Source organism: Chiroxiphia lanceolata, chromosome Z (genome assembly GCF_009829145.1).
Source record: "Chiroxiphia lanceolata isolate bChiLan1 chromosome Z, bChiLan1.pri, whole genome shotgun sequence".
NCBI lineage: Eukaryota > Metazoa > Chordata > Aves > Passeriformes > Pipridae > Chiroxiphia > Chiroxiphia lanceolata.
This window is the reverse complement of record NC_045671.1, coordinates 1859720-1879321: the sequence shown is the minus strand read 5'-3', so window position 1 is coordinate 1879321 and position 19602 is coordinate 1859720. Positions and strand designations below refer to the sequence as shown.

At 40.0% G+C, this 19602-nt stretch overlaps 1 protein-coding gene across 3 annotated transcripts in view; it reads right to left on the bottom strand.

Moving 5' to 3' along the window:
* SMAD2 (SMAD family member 2) overlaps positions 1-19602 on the bottom strand; it is a 49494-nt gene that overhangs the window by 25669 nt on the left and 4223 nt on the right. For all 3 annotated transcript variants that reach the window (XM_032675708.1, XM_032675706.1, XM_032675707.1), the window contains exon 2: positions 12523-12815. In XM_032675708.1, the coding sequence (XP_032531599.1) occupies positions 12523-12758 (236 nt within the window). In that variant the 5' untranslated portion in view covers positions 12759-12815. The remainder of the gene's footprint in view (positions 1-12522; positions 12816-19602) is intronic.

The following is a 19602-nucleotide window of genomic DNA, read 5'->3' as shown; positions in this document are numbered from 1 at the left end:
ACAACGACACAAATAACCCCCCAAACCAAACCAACCAACCAACCCCAAAAAAAACCAACCAAAAAAAAAAAAAAAAGTAGTAAAAACCTATTATCACTTGGACCCACAACCTCTGAGGATGTGTATGTTTATGCTTTAAGATGGCATTCCTGAAATTGTAACTTGGAATTCCTGCTCTCATTCATTACAGTACTATATCTAATAAAGGTTTTCTGACTGCTGCAGTTTCTCATAGTATCTTTAGAAACTTAACTATTCTATGATAATAAACAGGCAGCAGGTTGAGATGACATCCAGGGCTCTGTACCATTCTGAACAGACCTTAAGAGACTCAGAAGTGTCCAAGGACACACTACCTGTGTATAAAGACACATCCATCACAAGACTGGCTGATACATCGACAACAAATTGGTTTGTTAATAGCAGAGAGAAATCTCAGATCATATTTTCAACAGGTATTAAAAAATGACCTTTATCTCAAGTTCTCTAAGCACTGTTAGTCACAGTAGGTGTGCTGAAAGCTGCTCCCACAAGCTCACAGGTACAGCTACCAAGCAAAGGCCAAGTCAAATAATTTCTGTTGACCGGTCCATCATCCTCCAAGTGGGTGAGTGGCTGATGCTGCCACTTGCGTGGGCTGTTCTGCAACTTGTGGACAGCTGAGAAAACACGTGATATTTTGATTAACTTTCTCAAACTACTGTGTCCACGGTTCTAGAAAAATATGTTAATTTGGCAAGAACAACAGTTACAGGTTCTTGTAACACTTTTTTTCAAACTGATGAATTACACACCCATTTCAAGAAACAAACATGCACAGGATATACAATGTGATTTGCTCAATGCAGGGAGGTCACTACACCCTGAGTGACCCTGCTGCAAGCCTGAGCAATGCACACCTGGCAGAAAACTGGTGAAGCAGAGAATACATCGACCTTGATCCACATCTCTGTGAAAACTCAGGGAAGCATCAAATATTACATTACTAAGGCATATGGTGTTTCCTACAAGGTATTTCAAAGGAAGTTAAAAGACTGACACTCAGAGGAAGCTTCCCCAAGCAACATACTGATGGAAGAGAACTGAATGGTACTTGTGCCATTCACTGTTTGCTAAATAAATACAAAATTAAGTCAATGATGTTACCAATACTCCAGCAGTGTCCTTATTTTATGAGGAATATTAAACAAAATCCACAACTAGCAAGGAAACCATAAAAAGGCTTGAAGAGTTTCACTGTTCCCACGCAAGAAACCAGTTTTTTATTTATAAAATGCACTTAGCATGTTTGCTGAGATATTAAATTGCCTTATGCACTTTTGCTAAGGCCAAATCAATAAACTAATTGCAAAGCTGCCTAACCAGAGGCCTCTGTCTCCTCAGGTCCAGAAGAGAATACAGGACCCCATATTAGTTAGATATACCAAGAGAAAAGCTGAGTATGCAGGACACCCCTAGAACAAAAAAATCAAAGTCTGCTTCCTGAGCTCAGGTAGAAAGGATGCGTTAAGAGCATGGCCCAGTCCTGAAGTCTTCGACATCTTGCTCATGATCCACACCCAGGACACGCACCTGAAGATGATACCAAGTGCTCTTGCCTCACATGCAATTGCTTAACAGTTAAAGTCCTTTCCCAGGACACCCAGCAGTTTCTTTTTCTCACTCCACCTACCAGGAATCAACCCTGATCTACCAACACCTTTTCTCTGCTGAGGTGGCACTTGCCCTGCTGCTCTCTCTTCCTCTTTGTCCTGTGGCAGCCAAAAAATGGGAGTTTCAAAGGCTCGAGGAACATTAACCAAGTAAATGGTTACATGGTTTCTTGCTGGCAGGAGAGCAGATTAAATCCTTCTTGGAATGCCTGTGGTTGTTGGCCTCAACATTGAAAGGCTCCCACGTGATGAACAAACACAGTGACACTGGACTCCAGTAAAAATGTCTTCTCATCATTGAATAGAGTATTACAGAATTTTTTACATGGCTCCCACCAATGCAGCTTGCAGCAGGTGCAGTCACTTTACTAGGTCTTCTGTTTTCCTTCTATATTGAATTGAAAAAGGCATTTTGATTATTAGCTTTGTGGAATTCATCAGTACGGGCATACTTAAACTCTTTCCCTGTTAAGTTTATATTCAAGTTGCCCCCCCTCCACGTAACAGAACGGGGTATTTAGGACAGAAAGACAGAAATGAATTATCAATGAGCTCTAGTGACTGAAGGCTGTACTGGTGTAGGCTTACATGAACACAGTAAGGTTCACAAGCCACTCTTAGAAAATGCAGGTGGAGTCCCTGAGATGAGCATTTGATTTATCTATTAAAAAGATTTTTTCTACCAAACACTTCAGAGTCAAACACCATTTCAAACATGACTTTCAGTCTCACAAAGCTGCAAGATTCTGCATCAGTTCATATCAGCCTTTCTTCATGTTCAAAACTGCAAAACTACAGCATGAATTAAAATTTTTTAAGTATCATAGAAACTGAAGTTGAAGTCTCCCACAAAACTAAGGGGAAGTGAAGACCTGTTCAGGGAGGTAACTCACTAATTCAACTAACCAGTAACTTGAAATTCTGCATTTAAGCAAAAGTCAAGGGTATGCTTCTTTTGCACCACATTTTTCTCTATCCGAGACCCAAGAAAACAGACCAAGCATCCAAAGAGATGGTCCATTTACCTACAGTTATGAGCAGAGATTTTAAGTGAAAATTTTCACCTCTTCATCTACTGAAACTTGCTTTTACATTTTGTAACAAAAAGCCACGACTTGGAGGATCTTTTTCTGAACAAATGCTGAAGTCAGACCACTGTGCAGCCCTTGTTCAAGGGGATTTCCCCAACTTCATTGTTCTTCTGCCAATTTCGAAGCATATGCAGCGAGATGTGAACCTACTCCAGCTCCTGATTGTTCTCTTGCATCCTGCCAGTCGGCTTCAAACAATGCATTGTGACAGAAGCCAAAGAAAGCTGCTCATGATGAGACTGTGGCATTGCACACAGCAAATTTTAGAAGTTTTCCACCAATCAGCGCAGCAGCCGAGTCAGAGTAAGTGAACAAAAATAAGGAGTAAACAAGGCATGGGAAATTACTTTTATTAAATTAGCAGGTGTAGATTACAAGAAGGATTAAATCAGTAGGGAGCCTATTAACCAGCTATTTGTGTTCAAAGCTGCAGCGGCAAAAGAACTGCAGTATCTTGTTTATCCCATAAATTCTTCCTGGACTAACAGCCTGAGCTACACATTCAGGAAGCTTTTCCTCTACAATTGGATGGGTTGTCATAGAACATTCACACTAGTAAAAACAGCACTCAGGTGATTTGTTGCAGTACCAAGAAAACTAAATTGGCTGACTTCTACAGTAGAGTACAATGGCTGGATATAAAGACATGAATTACCACAGCAAGCCAGGGAACACTTTTGCATTGACTGGGGCTGGGCACAGGCAGATTCCTTTATTGAAGAAAAAATAAATACTATTTATGAGATAATTTGGGGGTCAGTATTGACAATAAAGCATAGTCAACATATTTTTCTTGAGTTACTAATACATCTTCTTAATGGCAGCATGAACTGCCATATGCAGACATCACTCTTCCTAGTTAGAGCTTTCTACCAGGATTGACTGAGCAGGTAAGTCACTAAAGTAATCACAAGCAGCTATTTTTCATTTGCCTAAAACTCAACAGCCCCAGCATCAGTTGTTAACCTGACAATTAACTGCATGGAAAAAATGAAGCAAGCTTTAACACTTATTTTTGATTCTGACTCTTCCTGCTTCTTATCATTAAAGCAATCCTAACGAGAAGCAGCAGTAACTTGAACATAAAGAAATCTCACAAATTCCAACAGCTCATTTCAATTTGCTTTCACATCACTGATACTACAGCAGAAAAAAAAACCCTTAAAACTCACTCTGTAAATAAATAATATAGCCTACAGCAGTGAGGTGAAGGTGGCATTATCACCAACCTTAAAAAAAAAAAAATAATCACGATTTATAGACTGAAAAATTACAGCAAACTAAAAGTTTCTAAGGTTACCTGAGAAAAAACAGCAGAGCCAAGGCCAGAATCCACATCCCCTGAGCCTTTATCCAGTGCTCCGGTCAGTACACAAAATAATCCCCGGAATTCAACATTTTTTCCTCCTGACTCGAGAGACAAGCTCCTTTGAACTATACAGCATTTTGCTACTGGCCGAGTATCTTGCACATTGATATTTTTACACGTTGACCTAGCTCAAACGACACGCCAATACTTTCTGCTTGGCATACCAACTCTAACAAATTATGTGGGTAAGTCACATGGCTTCCTGAATTGCACGAGCTTAAAACTGGCAGCCCTAAGTATCTTTGTTTAATACTCTAAGACTTCCTTTTTCAGGATGACATCATTCTAAGATGCTGTAACCTGAGCTATGTCTACACTACAGCTTAACCTTAGCTACAGTGATTCAGTCCTTAACATCAGCCACAGCTGTGCCAAAACCCAAGTGAAGTTATGTTTTAGTTACATAATTAAACCTTTAGTTTATAATTAAACCTCACTCAATTACCCTGGAACACAACTGCTACTCTTAATTTCAATCGACAGGGACCTTAAAGCTCATCCAGTCAAACTCCCTGCCATGGGCAGGAACACCTTCCACTAGAACAGGTTGCTCCAAGCCCTGTCCAACCTGGCCATGGACACTTCCAGGGATGGGGCAGCCACAGCTTCTCTGGGCAACCTGTGCCAGAGCCTCACCACCCTCACAGACAGCAATTCCTTCCCAATATCCCATCTAACCCTGCCCTCTGGCAGTGGGAAGCCATTCTCCTTATCCTGTCCCTCCAGGCCCTTGCCCAAAGTCCCTCTCCAGCTCTTTTGGAGTTTCTTTATATACTAGAAGGGGCTCTAAGGTCTCCCCAGACACACTGGAGAATATCAGGAATAAAGCCTTATTGCTAAATGGCCAGTCAAGTAGTAAGTTGTAGTAGAGGAAAAGGATATCATGAGAGAAAAAAACCATTATCTTAAGCACATATTAATTCTGTATCCTATTCTATATATGATATACACTGACGCTATGGATCAAATAGGAGAAAGCAAAAAAAATTAGGCTACAACAGTATTTAATTTCTTGGCTTACTCTGCTTTGACCATTCACTGCCCTCTGTCACACCCCACCCATGATGGCTCCTCTCAATAAACAGGACCTGGAGACACTTTTGACCAGTTCACAAATGTTTTTACTAAGAAATGCTCAACACACTGTTTTCACAACAGGCTTCAAAAAGGCATTTATTTAAAGTCTCTTTCTGAAGAAAAGCACCACCAAGTTATCCAGCTCCTTCCCTGAGTAAGCATAAAAAAAAATGTATAATTCAGGAATACTAATACTAGACAAGCTGGTATTTCCTTTATTCCACCAGCATAAAGAAACTGAGAAATTTGTGAGGGACCACCAGTTATCTACATCCTAAGTTTAGTTTTTGATAAAACAGGTTGAATTGATTTTTAAAGTAGTGTTAAGGGAAATGCCTAGGAGTGCTTTTCAAACAGATGGAGGTTACACTACCAACACTGTCTTATTGACTGCTAAACTTGAGTTCAGAAATTAAATTTCAGCGACTTGAAGTCAAACCTCACATGAATTTTTATTTTCCCATTATATGTCCACACAGCATCTAAAGGTGTTCTGCAACCCAAAGTTTGAATGTGTCATTTTGCACACATGTAATTAGGGCCAGCATCCTTCTGTCTATAACCATATCCTTTAGTCTTTTACAGAGAACAGAGACAATATTTCAGTCCCACCATAATTATGGGACTGAAGAGCAAGGGCAGTTTGATCCTCCTCCTACACAGTTCCAGTGAGCACATCCAAAGTATTCCCAGCACCAGATATCACAGGGAGGATCGGGGTATTATGAAGCTAATCTTGGCCAACACTTCTCAACATCTCAGCTCTCTTGCCTTACTTCCAGGAAAGATCTCTTTGGCTTTGTTCTAAAGCATTATTTTTATTGAAATTCCAACAAGAGAAAAGCAGAGGGGCCTGTGCTTCATCCTCAATAATCCTGTCATCAGAAAAGGGAGTCAGTTTATCAACAAACAAATTACAAGCATGTTCCTCCTGTAATCTCAGCAATAAAAATAGTACTTCAGTGAATTCTGAAGTACTGTCTTAAATACACTTATTTTTGAAAGCTGAAGATGTTTAACTGTCTTGAAACATTTAGAGAACCAATTTACATCTAAGTGAATGCATCCAGACAGAGATATAGTATGTGGTTTGAGGACATTCTTCATATATAAAGCTATGATTAAACATCAATGTCCATCCCCCAACTTGAACAGAGAATTATCCCAGCTCTGCTACAAACTATCGGACAGTGCCAAGTTCTGTTTCTGGGAAAACAGACTTCACCTCTGTCTGGACAGCAATGTTATTTTAGGATCTACTATGCCAATCCAACTGCCTAGTGCTGTCCTCTTTGCTAACTCACTCATTGCTTTGCAGATGTTGGGAACTCTTCTAAAACAGTTTCCAGAGAAACTTTCCCTCCTCCCCACTTTAACTCTTGGAATCACCCATCTCCTATGGCTTTAACCCGAGAAGGAGCAAATTGATTCCTGTATTGCTATCCTCCAAAGTAACCTATTTTGGGGAAAGATATTACAGTTTGAAAACAATCTATTCCAGAAGCCACATCAGCTTGACAACATTGCTCTACTGGCGATCAAAAGCATTCTCAAAAGTAGGTTACTGCGTGCAGGTATGTGATCACTTTCCTGACAAATATTCCCAAGGAATTCAAGAAAACACATTAACTGATGGAACAAGTTCTATTCAATTAAAACTGTACTCTTTACACCTAAACTAGAAATTACTTTTTACCTGGGTATCTGAAGAAAAAGGCATCAAAAAGCTGCGATTTTAAAACATTTCTTTGCTGTCAAACAGCAGTGCCAACCAGTTGTCCCATCTTTGAACAGGATGTTTCTTTGCCCAGTAGAAGACATCAGAAATACAACAAAATTAAGATACACTGGATTTTTTTCCAGGACACCGTAAGCAAATATAAGAGAAGTAGTTAAATGTCAACAGTATTATTCACTTTGAAATCAAGAGCAGTCCTTTATGCTCAGAAGTTGCATGGAAAAGAAACTCTTGGATATTTAATTCACAAAAAATACCACCTAAACAATAAGTAAATCCAAAACCACTACAGCCTTCAGAAGCAGTCAATATATATGACATATATCATTATATTTTTACTTTCTTAAGGAAGAATCAGGATGTGATTGGTTCCATGATAGCAGTTTAAAAAATTACCAAGCTTCACTACTGGTTAAAGTGAAAAATATACAAGTATGGCTTTAAAATATTTGAAAGATTACTACTTCATCCTAACAAGCTCAAAGGAACACCAGTGTTAGTGAAGATGGTCAGTAATTCCAATCAACCACTTCCTTGCCTGCTTCACATTCCCAACACTCCCTCACAATCTTCCACATTCCCAAAACCATGGAACCCATTGTAGAGTTTTTTTCCTTTGACTCTAGATGGTACAAAAATTCAGAATTCATCTCATACTGGAAGTAGAAGCCAGGTGCCTTAGAAGTTTAACTGTGGACTAAAAATGCCACAGATCATCTACATTGCTGATGTCAGGATATGAGCCCCTCTCACTCTCTAAGTCAGAACTGGGAGGCTGCAGAAAAGGAAGAAAAGATACACTTCTGAAAACAATAGCACAGGGATGCTCTCCTCATCTTAAATGAGGAGGACAGAGAGCACATTTAAGACTACATTCTCTGCATACATACTGAACTGCAAGAAAAAGCATTTTTCAGATAATATCAAAACTAATGTCAAAGCAGGCTGCAAAGCAAGACCTTGGCAGGAGCATTAGCCTTCACTCTGCTATGGAAGCAACTGCTGCATTTCACCTCAGACTCTACAGCACCTGCACGGTACCAGCACCCCAGCAAACAATCTCTAAATTGGGATTGAAGAAAATTGATCTTAAAACCTTACTTCAGCCAGAAATCTGCCAGATGGCTTTTCATCAACAGTCAACACCACTTTGCTTTTGCAATGTAGTTTAATATGAAGCAGCAATAAAATTTACCTCCTGTGCAGAAACTCAGGTCCTCCCATTAAAGCTGAGATTCGAGTGTTAAGTATCCTTCCACACATACAGTATCAAAAGCAATAACTGTAATATAACTACTACTATTAAAGTCAACAAAAAATTATTGACATTAATAGTAGAGAGTTTAAGTTATCAATCAGGAAGGTGTTTGATGATGCATCAAACCCTTCTATACTACCGAGACGAGTACACAAACACACGGAAGAAGAAAACAGAGGTATACTGTTCGAGATTCATGCTTTAACCGCATCCTTCCTCACAACTAGGAATAGCCTTTGTCAGGGCACACACCAGAGCTATATTCAAAGCTAAAATAAATGAAAGCTAGAGATGCTGGGAGTGGTGGGAGGCACCTATTTACCCTCCTGCATAGACTGGAAGAAAAGAGAAGGTGCACCTATGCACTGAGCGGTTTCATGGCCCAGTTCAACACCGTATCCTGCAGATCGTGCCAGCAGTACTACAGGGACACTGCCTGCAGGGAGATGAGATAAAGTAGTGTTTTGAGGATGCAGTAACAGGTAAGGGAAAACGCAGGGAAAGATGGACTCTTCTGGGGAAGAGTCAATTGTTTTGACATGCTAGAAATGAGGATTACACCTGCCTGGGGAGTTCTCCATATAGGAAGGTCATCTCCATTATTACTTACCCTTCATATAAGATTAAAAACCTAATACAGTTGTCACATTACCCAAATACGGGCATGGAGGCAGAATTCAACCTGTGATACAGATGAACCCAGCTACAGCTCATCCCTCACCTTTTTTGCTTTTTTTCAACTTTAAAAACATAGGAGATACCACAGTCCAGGTCAACATTATCTTAAACCTAACCTGACTAAACTCTCTTATTAGTTGTACATTATCAAGCATTTCGCAAAAGCAACTGTTTTATGGTCTTATTCAAAAGCAGCAAAAATTAAGCATGAAGCATATCTATATTCTTTCTAACACAAAAAAACCACGCAGCTGATCACACCAAAATACTGGCACGCTGAAACTAGTTATTTGTGTTTCCCCACTTTGGATTCCAACACTCTGTGCTGTCACCAGTGAAACAACTTTTTAAATAATAAAGACAGTTGGTTATTCACCACATGGCATGGCTTGATTTGTAAAATGCTTGGATTTTAGCCATCACTAGTCACAGAGTATTTACGGACCGGGCTTTGAGGAACCTTGTCTAGTGAAGATATTCCTGCACATGACATCTAGTGAAGACATCCCTGCAAGGGGGTTGTAACTAGATGATCCTTGAGGTTCCTTCCAACCCAAACCATTCCAGGATCCTATGATCCAACACGAAAACTGCTCCACTGGAAGAAGGATGTTCGTGCTCTTGTTTCTCTTCTTGTGCCTATGTCAAAACTGCAAGGGAAAGCATGAAGGCAGGATCTTAAATGCCACCAAATTCATCATGTATTTCAGAAAAGTGAACTCATGTGCCAACATTTAGTTTCAGAATACACAGGGATTATGTGATTAGAATCCCACTGGTTTGCTGGGAGGATTCAGCAAGATAACTACAAATTACTTAGAGGGCTAGTGTCAAAAGGACCTCTGTACTTATTTAGCCTCTGCTCTAGATTACTGACCCACTTATGAAGAGCTAAGCACCCCTGCTGCGCAATGCCAACACCCACTCCATCTGTTTGCTTCTGCTTTCTCAGAACCTCTATTAGTCTCATAAGTTGTGTTAATTACCACATGAGCAGCTTCCGTGTAGTACACACAGGATCAGCCTCCCTTAGTGTGTAGTCACCTTGACAAACCACACAGAAGCAGCACAACCCTAACTCAGCAGGATTATGGATGACATACAGTAAGAAATGCAGATTCCTGAAGAGGTGATTTAATACAACTTCTGTTCAAACTGCTCTCAGTTTTGAGAAAAGCTTACAGAAGTTTAATTGCTTAAGGTTTCAATGATAAAAAAGCATAATAGAGTTTAATGCTGCATCAAACCCTGGAAACCTTCAAGGGAACCAGAAACTTGCGAAACCACAACTGAAACTTCTGTAGAGGGAATAATGTGAGAGTGGCAGAGAAGCATCCCACAACACTTGTCAGTATCTACACCAGATTAAACAGCATTAATGAGTAAAACTAAAGCTGGCTAAAAAAACCCAACACACACAAAACCCCTCCCCAAGCAGAACAACATTAGGAAAGCTAGCCCAGCTGTCACATCAGAACTGCATCTCAGCAGCTTGGCACCACAAACTTCCTGCTGACTAGGAAGGAAAAAAGTTTCAAATTCAGCATTTTATTATTTATCCCTGCTGATCTGCAGATCTTTAAGACATTCATTAAAGTGGGACTCAAGCAGTGGTTTTATTAACTTACTAAATCCAAGAACAAGAATCTTCAAGAAGTCATTACAGTACTGAGTTGACATTTGTTACTTCTTGGGAACCCAGACTACTGCTGTCAAATTGAAATAATATCAACAGTTCAAAAGCCAACTATGAAACTCAAAAATCCTCTATAGCACTGCTGGCAACCCTGGTATCATCTCACCCTTAATACCAAAGGCATTTCTTAGTTTAAAATTCAACCTTCTATAATAGCCAACATCACTTGAAGAGCTCTTCCTGGTTTACTCAAGGAGAGTAAAACCCAGGTCCAGTCCTTATTACAGCTGACTGGAGGATAGATGAGAACAGTACATCACAGCCCAGCAAGAACTGCTGGTCACAGAGTATAGCACAGCTTCTTACTCCATTTTAAGGCATTATTTACTATGTCTCCTTTAACACAAAAGGCCATGTAGGCATACTACTGCTTAAAAATAGTGATCTATTAGCCTATTGTCTGGATCTTCTAAAAAAATTCAATGTAGACAACCATCCTTCTGAAGCAGCAATACTTACTGTCCCAGTATCCCTGTGGGAGAGCTCTAGAAAGTCTAAGAGCTCTAGAATCTAGAGGCACACTTTGTATCGAGTGAATCTCTGTGAGGCAGATTTAAGTGCTGTCATATGAAACACCTTCCAGTCAAGCACTTCATCTTTGTCATGGTAAAGAGTTGCTAAATACACAGAGTCATTTCAATAAATATATATCCCTACAGGTTCAAATCTTAGTCTGCTGATATACACTAAGACAAGAAAGCACTAATATTTTATTATTGGTTGTTTTTCACCTGGCAAAAGGAAGAAAGAAGAAGGGAAACCCAGAGGATTTTGGGACTACGCTAGAGAAGAAAATACAAGCAGAAGGCAGCATTAGAAACAAAAGGTGAAAAGAACAGAATTGAAGAAGCCATTCATTCAGAGCATACTCATGCCTTTCTCAGACAGCTGTGTCAAATCTAAAAGAGAATGCTGAAACGATTATCAGATAACAGCTATAACACATTTGATATACGGAAATCATTACTGACACCAGTCAGATCTGGTTTGCCCTATGATTAGTACAAAGTATAAAAGTAGCTGGGATGAATGTGCTCATACAGAAATACAGCTCATAAACCAGACACAGTTTGTCTCCCCTAGAAATCATTTAAGTGTCAAGTGGCTAAGTGCCCAGAATACTCCTGGTGCCACCAGATCCTCCCACTTTTTCATAGAAAAACACACCTGTGAAGTGACTTGATATTTCTGTCACACATAACGAGCTTGCTTGGGCACCTCAGTGGGATTTCTGTGCAACATGAATCGAGAGCAGACTGCATTATACTTACAAACATCACCCTTGCTCTCACACAGCAGTTGCTATGAATTAAGCTGAGAAAGTCAAAGAGGTAAAATACAAGTAGTTCACCTAAATGTTTATACATACAGAAGCAGAAGAGCAATTCTAGAAATACCCCAGGTTATTAAACAAAAAGCATTTTCATTAAACAATTACAGTAATTACAGTAAATAAACTGGTCTTCAGACAACCTGCCTCCAAAGATAAAATTCCCCTTCAAAAGGGAGAATGGAGGCAGCTTGTACAATTTAAATGAAACTACCAGATACAACTGAAAGTAATTAGATGACTGAAGTGTTGACCAAGGAAAAACTAGTCTTTTTTTTTTTTTAAGTGAAAGTGTTCATTCAGGTATGCCCCCCCTACCCGATTATCGATAAGGTTATTAAATAACAGCATAAGGCAGTGTTACAAACTAAGAGCTGTGTTAGGCAGCACTAGAACACACACAAACAGAAATCTACATAGTAATGAAAAGTGAAATGAAAGAAATTGTGACTTCACAAAAAATGTGATTCAGTTATAAGCAAGCACTATAAAAATCCAATATAGGTTTTAAATAACTTTTAAAGAATCAAAAGCATGCAACTGATATTTTAGTGATTTGTTCACAGATAGCCTAAACATACATTTAGTCATTTCTTAAGTGCTTGTAACAATTTCAAACACAACAGCACTTACCTTGGTATTGTCACACATTTTGTATTGCAATTCTGAGTGGTAATTGCCTTCTCAAGCTCATCCAGCTGTCCAGTTTTCTTCAGCTTCTTGACCAAGCTTTTCACTGCTTTTTCACACCACTTTTCTTCCTGACCATTCTGCTCACCACCACCGGCCCCTCCAGAGCCACCAGCAGACTTTTTCCACCCCAGAAGTCTCTTCACAACTGGTGGAGTGAATGGCAGTATGGATGACATGACTTTCACCAGACAGAACACTCAGCACGCAATAAATTAGAGAGCTCCGTCCAGTCCCTAAAAACACAAACCAAAACAAGACGCGTTAGAACTGAGGTTTCACATGAAAAAAACACCTCCCTCGTTACCAAATGGCATAGGGCACTGCATCCCAAAACAAGTCAGATAAATGGTTCAGAAGCAGTATCATCATGGTTAGGAGGTATTTCATGTTTGTATTAGGAGGTATTTCATATTTCAAAGTTCAAGTTTGCTACAGACTCTTCAAAAGTTAATGCAGACTAAGGTTACTGTTGGATCAGACATGCAATTTTTCCTGAAGTCTTTCCTGACTAAAGCAAACTTGAGCAAATACACAAGGTAACTTGACTCTAGCTTTGCACCTGGGCTGGCTGGTTTTAGTCATTTATTAATATTTTCCACAAGTCACTGACAAATTGCATACACATACATGCGTGTTTCACCCAGCTCCAAGTTAATTTAGCAAGCGAAATTGTGTTCCGAACATCATTTAGTCACTATGGCTTGAGAGAACTCTTCCAACAGCCAGCCATCTCTCAAACCTTTCTTTTCCCATTTTGTTTGTCATGTTTTAAATAACTACCAATTTTTGTTCCACAGCGGATGCCAATTTCAAACTCACTAATAAGTCTGGTGATAAACTTATTCCCATCTAGAGTCCAGTGACCTATAATAATGAATTTTCTCAACTGGCAGCACTTGAAATCTTCATGTCTTTCAAAATTCAACAAACGACAGATAAAATCTTAGTTGGCAGGCACCTGAGTAGTAGAACTTTTCAACTTTGATAGCTTTTCATTCAGTGTAACTACCTGATCATGATATTTATATAAAATGAAATATTAAAACGAATGCTGAAACTTGAGCTATGTTTAGCATTCACTGCAATATGCACTTCAAATCGTTTAGAAGAGAAATGATAGCCATTTGTTTTTGCAGCTTCCATTAGGCCAGTTTTAGATCTTAAAATGTAATACCTAAAACCAACAGGCAGACAGCTGTTAGAAATTGCTTGAGGACATTAATGTTCCTATGGATAGAAGCTGAAGTCAAAAATGATCTTATTTCCAGGCAGTAAATGGGTATTTGAACTCTGGAAAGTTACCTTATTTCCAAGTGAGTTCAGTCAGCTGAAAACACCTTGTGTTAGCTAAAAGTTAACATCACCTTCACGCTCCTCGAGTTGAGCTTTGAAGGCAGCTTACGCGCCTCTCCAACCCGTACAGGCACCCTCCCCACATCTATCCAGTATATACCAACTTCACCTTACTGAAGTTTCCCATCTCCAAACCAGCATGATTTGGGACACTTCAGCCTACAGCGTTCCTGGCTAATTTATGCCTTGTCACATCTTTGCAGCTTCAGGGAGGACCAAGCCAACAAACACTAGATTATATTCTACAGGTAACTTTAAATCATAACTTCTCAACTTCCACAAAACAGAGCATTCAGTAGGGCATGACATTCAGTTTCAAAGAAATTATACCTCCATAAATCAGCTTCTAAAGATATGGCTGAAGCAAGAAATGTAATTTTCTGGGGTCAAGGAGACAGAGGTTCCAATTAACAGGGACTCAAGATCAACACTGGTAACTTTATGCAAATACTCTATCCTAAATCACAGAATGGTTTGGGTTGGAAGGGACCATTAGAAAACACTTTGTTCCAACCCCCCGCCATGGGCAGGGGCACTTTCCACTAGAACAGGTTGATCAAAGCAAAATCCAACCTGGCCTTGAACACTTCCAGGGATGGGGCACAGCTTCTCCAGGGAACCTGTGCCAGGGCCTTGCCACCCTCAAAGAGAAGAGCTTCTTCCTTACATCCAATCTAAATTGACCCTCAGTTCCAAACTCTTGCTCCATGTCTTGTCAGTATAGGCCTCGGTAAAAAGTCAAAGCGTTTATTTTCACACAAGACTATAAAGAACTTTTGTTCTTCCAATAATGTTACAATACTACAGAATTTGTCCCCAGTATTTCAAACTGCAGGTTTTGCTACCTGTAAAAGCATTGCACTGGAGCCCTGGCTACAGCAGACAAGAAAAATAAACTCAATAGCTAACATTTTTTAATTAAACACTGACTAGGACAGTAGAGGTACAGTTTCATAAGGAGTCAAGCCAACACAACACCTACTTGCCACAGAAAGTCTACTTCTCCTTCCTTTTTTTCCCATGGTACCACCACCACCACCTCAGCACCAGTGCTAATGTCCTCAGCCAAGTAAAGTAAAACAGTTTAATTTTGTGGGGTTTGCTGAGTTAGTTCTCTTTCAAGTTAAGGAGTTGCTCACACATGGTACTGAAGTACCCTAGGTGATGTCAGATAAGTTACAGGAGTGTGGAAGGACTCCAGTCCCAGCCTTCAACTGCAGTGCTGGTGTTGACTGCACCACTGGAAATGTGCTTTAATTTAGACCATTTATTCTGGTGACAAAACCAAATTAAGCAGCCTGACACGTTCTGAACTGTGCAAGGGCCTGGCAGTGAAACACATCAGACCCCTAATAAGCACCCTGAGTAGCTCCAGAGATGAAATAGGAGGCTTGCGTGGCCCCTGCTGGTTTAAGGAACACGGCTGGTTTCTAAAACAGGGAGCAGCAGCCACTCAGCTTTATAAAAAAAGGCTTCAGCCTTCGAGCAAGGACAACACCGGATGCTTCACAGGCACACACACGAAACCCAAAGACCAAACCAAAAAGGACAGGCTTTAAAGATCAAATTCTAAAACAGCAGCAACTGATGGTGTAATACCTGAACATTAAATTCAGTGCTGACAGATGTAGGCAACCAACTATCACTGCTGATCCACTCACCAGTTATTCTCCTTTTTACAGAGCTCACTGACACTTGAGTATTTCCTGTGCTTTAGCTTCAAATCTGACACCTTTCAGTGCCACAGAATACTCCTTTGATTGTCAGCCTCAAGAAACACACACTTCAGGAGGGTCTCATTTACCACCAAGGTGGTAAGTGGCCTGTCTTTCAGAGCCTATTGTTCCAAACCCTCCAAACATTCTCAGATTAAATATGTAATATTCCCTCTTACTTGCAATATGGTTTTTTTCCTTTGATCTAATTTTTCAGCTTTACAATACTCCTTGTGATGAGGTGTCCAATTCTGCAGTATTTTCTCTCTTACAACTGATTCTTATATATATATATATATATATAAAATTTTCTGTATTCTCTGGTGCCTTTTTTTTTAAACCAAGATTTGCCTTTCTGCTTCAAATGCACATTAAATGATTTAAGTCTTGGAGCAGGAAAGAATTTAGAAATTCTACACATTTCAGTTTTTCTTTATATTTGAACTCTCATACTATTTTGACATACTCAGAGGCAAAAAACCCCAAATCCTTCTTTTCTCATTTCCAAACGACTGCAAGCTCAGACCCAACTAACCCGAAGTTTCCAGATGCTATATTTAATTGTATCTAGTTGCCTTACAGATGTGTGTTCATCCAGCTTCTGCAGATGTCAGAAAGCAAAAGCAGATCTGCCACCTCCGTGAAAATTACCTTTAAAAAAAAAAAAATAACAAAACACAAAGGCACACATTTAAAGAGCCCTTTATAACAATGATTTTTCTGCAGCTTAGCAGCTATTTAACAAAAACACAACATACACAGCTGCAGACTAAGAGTCTGGGAGGCTTAAACTAACTTCTTCCTTCTAGCTATTGTTTTGCCATGTCAGGGATTTGCCAGGAGTATCAGTAAGAATTTCACCAAGTTATTCCAGTAATGGCCCTGTATCTTTCAAAGGGTGAGTAGAGAGAATGTGACACAAGTAGGACAGGACTTCACTCAGCTTAATACTTCAGCTGATTGTGATGAGTACTCACAGGACAGTATTTCAGCTAGTTTATTTATGAAAAAAAAAAAAATATAGCAGTCTGCTCCAAGACTAGACCAGACAGTGCAAACTGTAAGGCATGGTTAGGTTGAATCATGGGCAATTTGGATAAATGCAGATTTTGCAAAGAAAAAGCAGTAATGGTGCATCCAGCCTAGTGCTCCTTCTCCAAAGGTGGCAAAAAGATAAGCTAATCAAGCAAAGCATGTGAACCTGGCTGTTTTCTGTACTCTCTTCATAATTCTTCAGCGCCTCAAACTGTTACAACACAAAATTAAAGGCTACATTCCTACTTATTCCCTTCAGCAGCCATTTATGGACTTGCTGCCCACAAATCCACCAAACAACTTTTTGAACGTGCCTTCACAACCTCTTGTGGCACGCTGCACTAGTATTGAACTGCCCACTGTCAAAAGAACTACTTTCAGTAATTTAATTTATTCTCTCCCTACTTTCAGAAAGTGACTCTTGTTCTACCATTGCAAGTTTGCTGAAGAACTGTTTGTGTTCATCTGGTCTGCAAGCTTCATGATTCTGTACACTTGAATCACGTCCCTCCCTCAGACAGAGGGCTCTCAGACTTTTGTCTCAAGGAAAGTACCCGAACACAGCTAACACAGTTTGGGACACTCCTCTGGACAGATGTCAAGCCTGAAACCTTTACTACTCCAGTTAAATCACAAGTACTTGAGGACTCTGCATAAGGACTGATCTAAAGACCACAGAAAAAAACTGTATCAGTCTAAGGTTATCTTTGCACTTATCTGTTTGGTCATATCATCCTAAATCTCTCAACATAATAATTTAAATAAAAAGTGCAAAGACAGAAGCTTACACCCCATGAGGAACTGGAGGTAGAAGGCAGGGTGCCTGTCTCTGCTGCTGAACATCTAGCAGGAGCTCAAATAAAAATGAGGAGCCCTGGACCTGTGTTGGGTTATGACTGTACCCACCCAGACAGTCTCAGAGACACCTTGTTTAGACTAATGGGTTTAGGAGTTACTGTTAAAGCTCATGTTTGACCAGCAAATCCCATTTCAACTCATCAACTGTAACTTTTACCTTCAGATATAGTAATACAGAGAGTTTCAATCTCATAAAGAACAGTTCCCTCATACACCATCACTGTTGACAGTAGCCTCTTGTTAAAAACATTGCCCTATTTTTTTTGCCTGGGACACATTCTTCATCCACTAAAAAAAAAAAAAAGGAAATATAAGATGCTTTTCCCCAAAATGCACCCCAAAAACAAGATTTGCCAATGCTGCAAGAAACATTTCCACATGGCTAAAATGGCATAAGATTAAATATGTAATACCCGCTCTTGCAATACGGTTTTTTTGCAATTTCTTCGTAGTTAACAGCCAACCACCTCAAAAAACTGAGCTCCCATTTACAGTCTTTGCTTTTAAGGACCTCAGCTGTGCTTTGCCATCACTTACCCTTTGCATTGCCTCCCCTTGGCTCACTCTCTTCTACTCAGGCCCAGTGCCACAGCCCAAATCTCGATCTTTTTAAATTCTTGTGTGCTATTTCCAACTTCCTCTACAACACACCAGCACTCAGGGACTCTCTGGGTAACTGCAGGGAGATTTTCAAGATCCTTTTCCAAGCTCAACTGTAGTTGAACTAGTAGTACCAAGGCAACAGTGCATTCCACAGCACAGAAGTTCCATTTTATCCCTTTCCATCCCAAATCCATCTCTGGATTTTGCCTTCAAACTGCAGCTTTGAATGCTCAAGGGGTTCTTACCATTGCCCAGAGGTACAAGAGTTTATTTTGATTGCTGGAACATAGGGAGTATGTGCTGTAATTCCCAACAGATTAATACTGGAAAAGCTACAAACTGCCCAGTTTTGGTGGTATTTGTTTCATCTCTGCCCTCGCAGCACATCTCTGCTCCCTGATGCACACATGTTTCTATGGCTGGTCAAATAGTGTCATAGTTGGCAACTTCTAAAGTCATAGTTTGAGTCATGTCTGCTATTATTCCACTTTACTGTGGTTCTCTGGAACAAGTATTAAATATTAAGCCCATGATCCCAGCAATAACTAAGCATAAAAGATGAAGAAAACCTTAAGGGCAGCATGCTAGCAGACTAAAATCTTCAAGGGAAATTTTCCTTTCCTGAGTGTCTGGAACATACTATAAACACACTGGTGCTACCAAAAATATCAAGTGATTTCTGGCTAATTTATTCTAAAGCCTTATGCAACATATTTCATATCAGTCTGCTTATTCATCCAAACTCGAAATAAAGAAATCTGATCTTTCCTGGTTTTACTAGAAGCATTCTGGCTTAGAGGAATTTCATTTGCAAGAGCTCTTCTGGAATAAAGAGGACAGAAGTTAAGCTCCCGAGGAAAGAAGATCGAGGAAAATAATTTGTGGTATTTGAGAGAAAGTCTACAAGCTCATTTCCTCCCTATTTTAGTCCCATTTTTGAAACTTTTTTTTTCAAAGGTAATGTTTTTTTCATTAATCCTGGAACCTGGACAAGATTCTTTATCAATTTCACCAAGTGCATAATGTGCACCTGAATTCTGTATGAACTTCAAACCAAAATCAAAGCCAGTCTTCTCCCTTTCAGACAGAACACATTCAAGCTTAAATCTCTCAGTGGAGCAGACGATAGAAGACACTTCACTTCTTCTATTTGCACCCACAACTCCTCCCAAAGCTGCCTTCTGAGGTTCCCTACAAGTGAATATTAGGCACCTGGTTTTGTGATACCTTTCTGAAGAACAACCACAAAAGACAGTGAGAAGGTGCTCAACCTCACCTCCTCACACTCAGGTCAGAGGAGTGTTTGGGGTTTTGTTTTGGGGGAAAAGCAATCGAGCCCTACTGGGCAGTGCCCTCAGATTCACCTCCCAGTTCAGTTTCCAGCCAATTAGCCCAGCAGTGGGGGGAGTGGTTCTGGAGAGTTCCCACCCCAAGGGGCTCTGCCCAGCTCACGGCC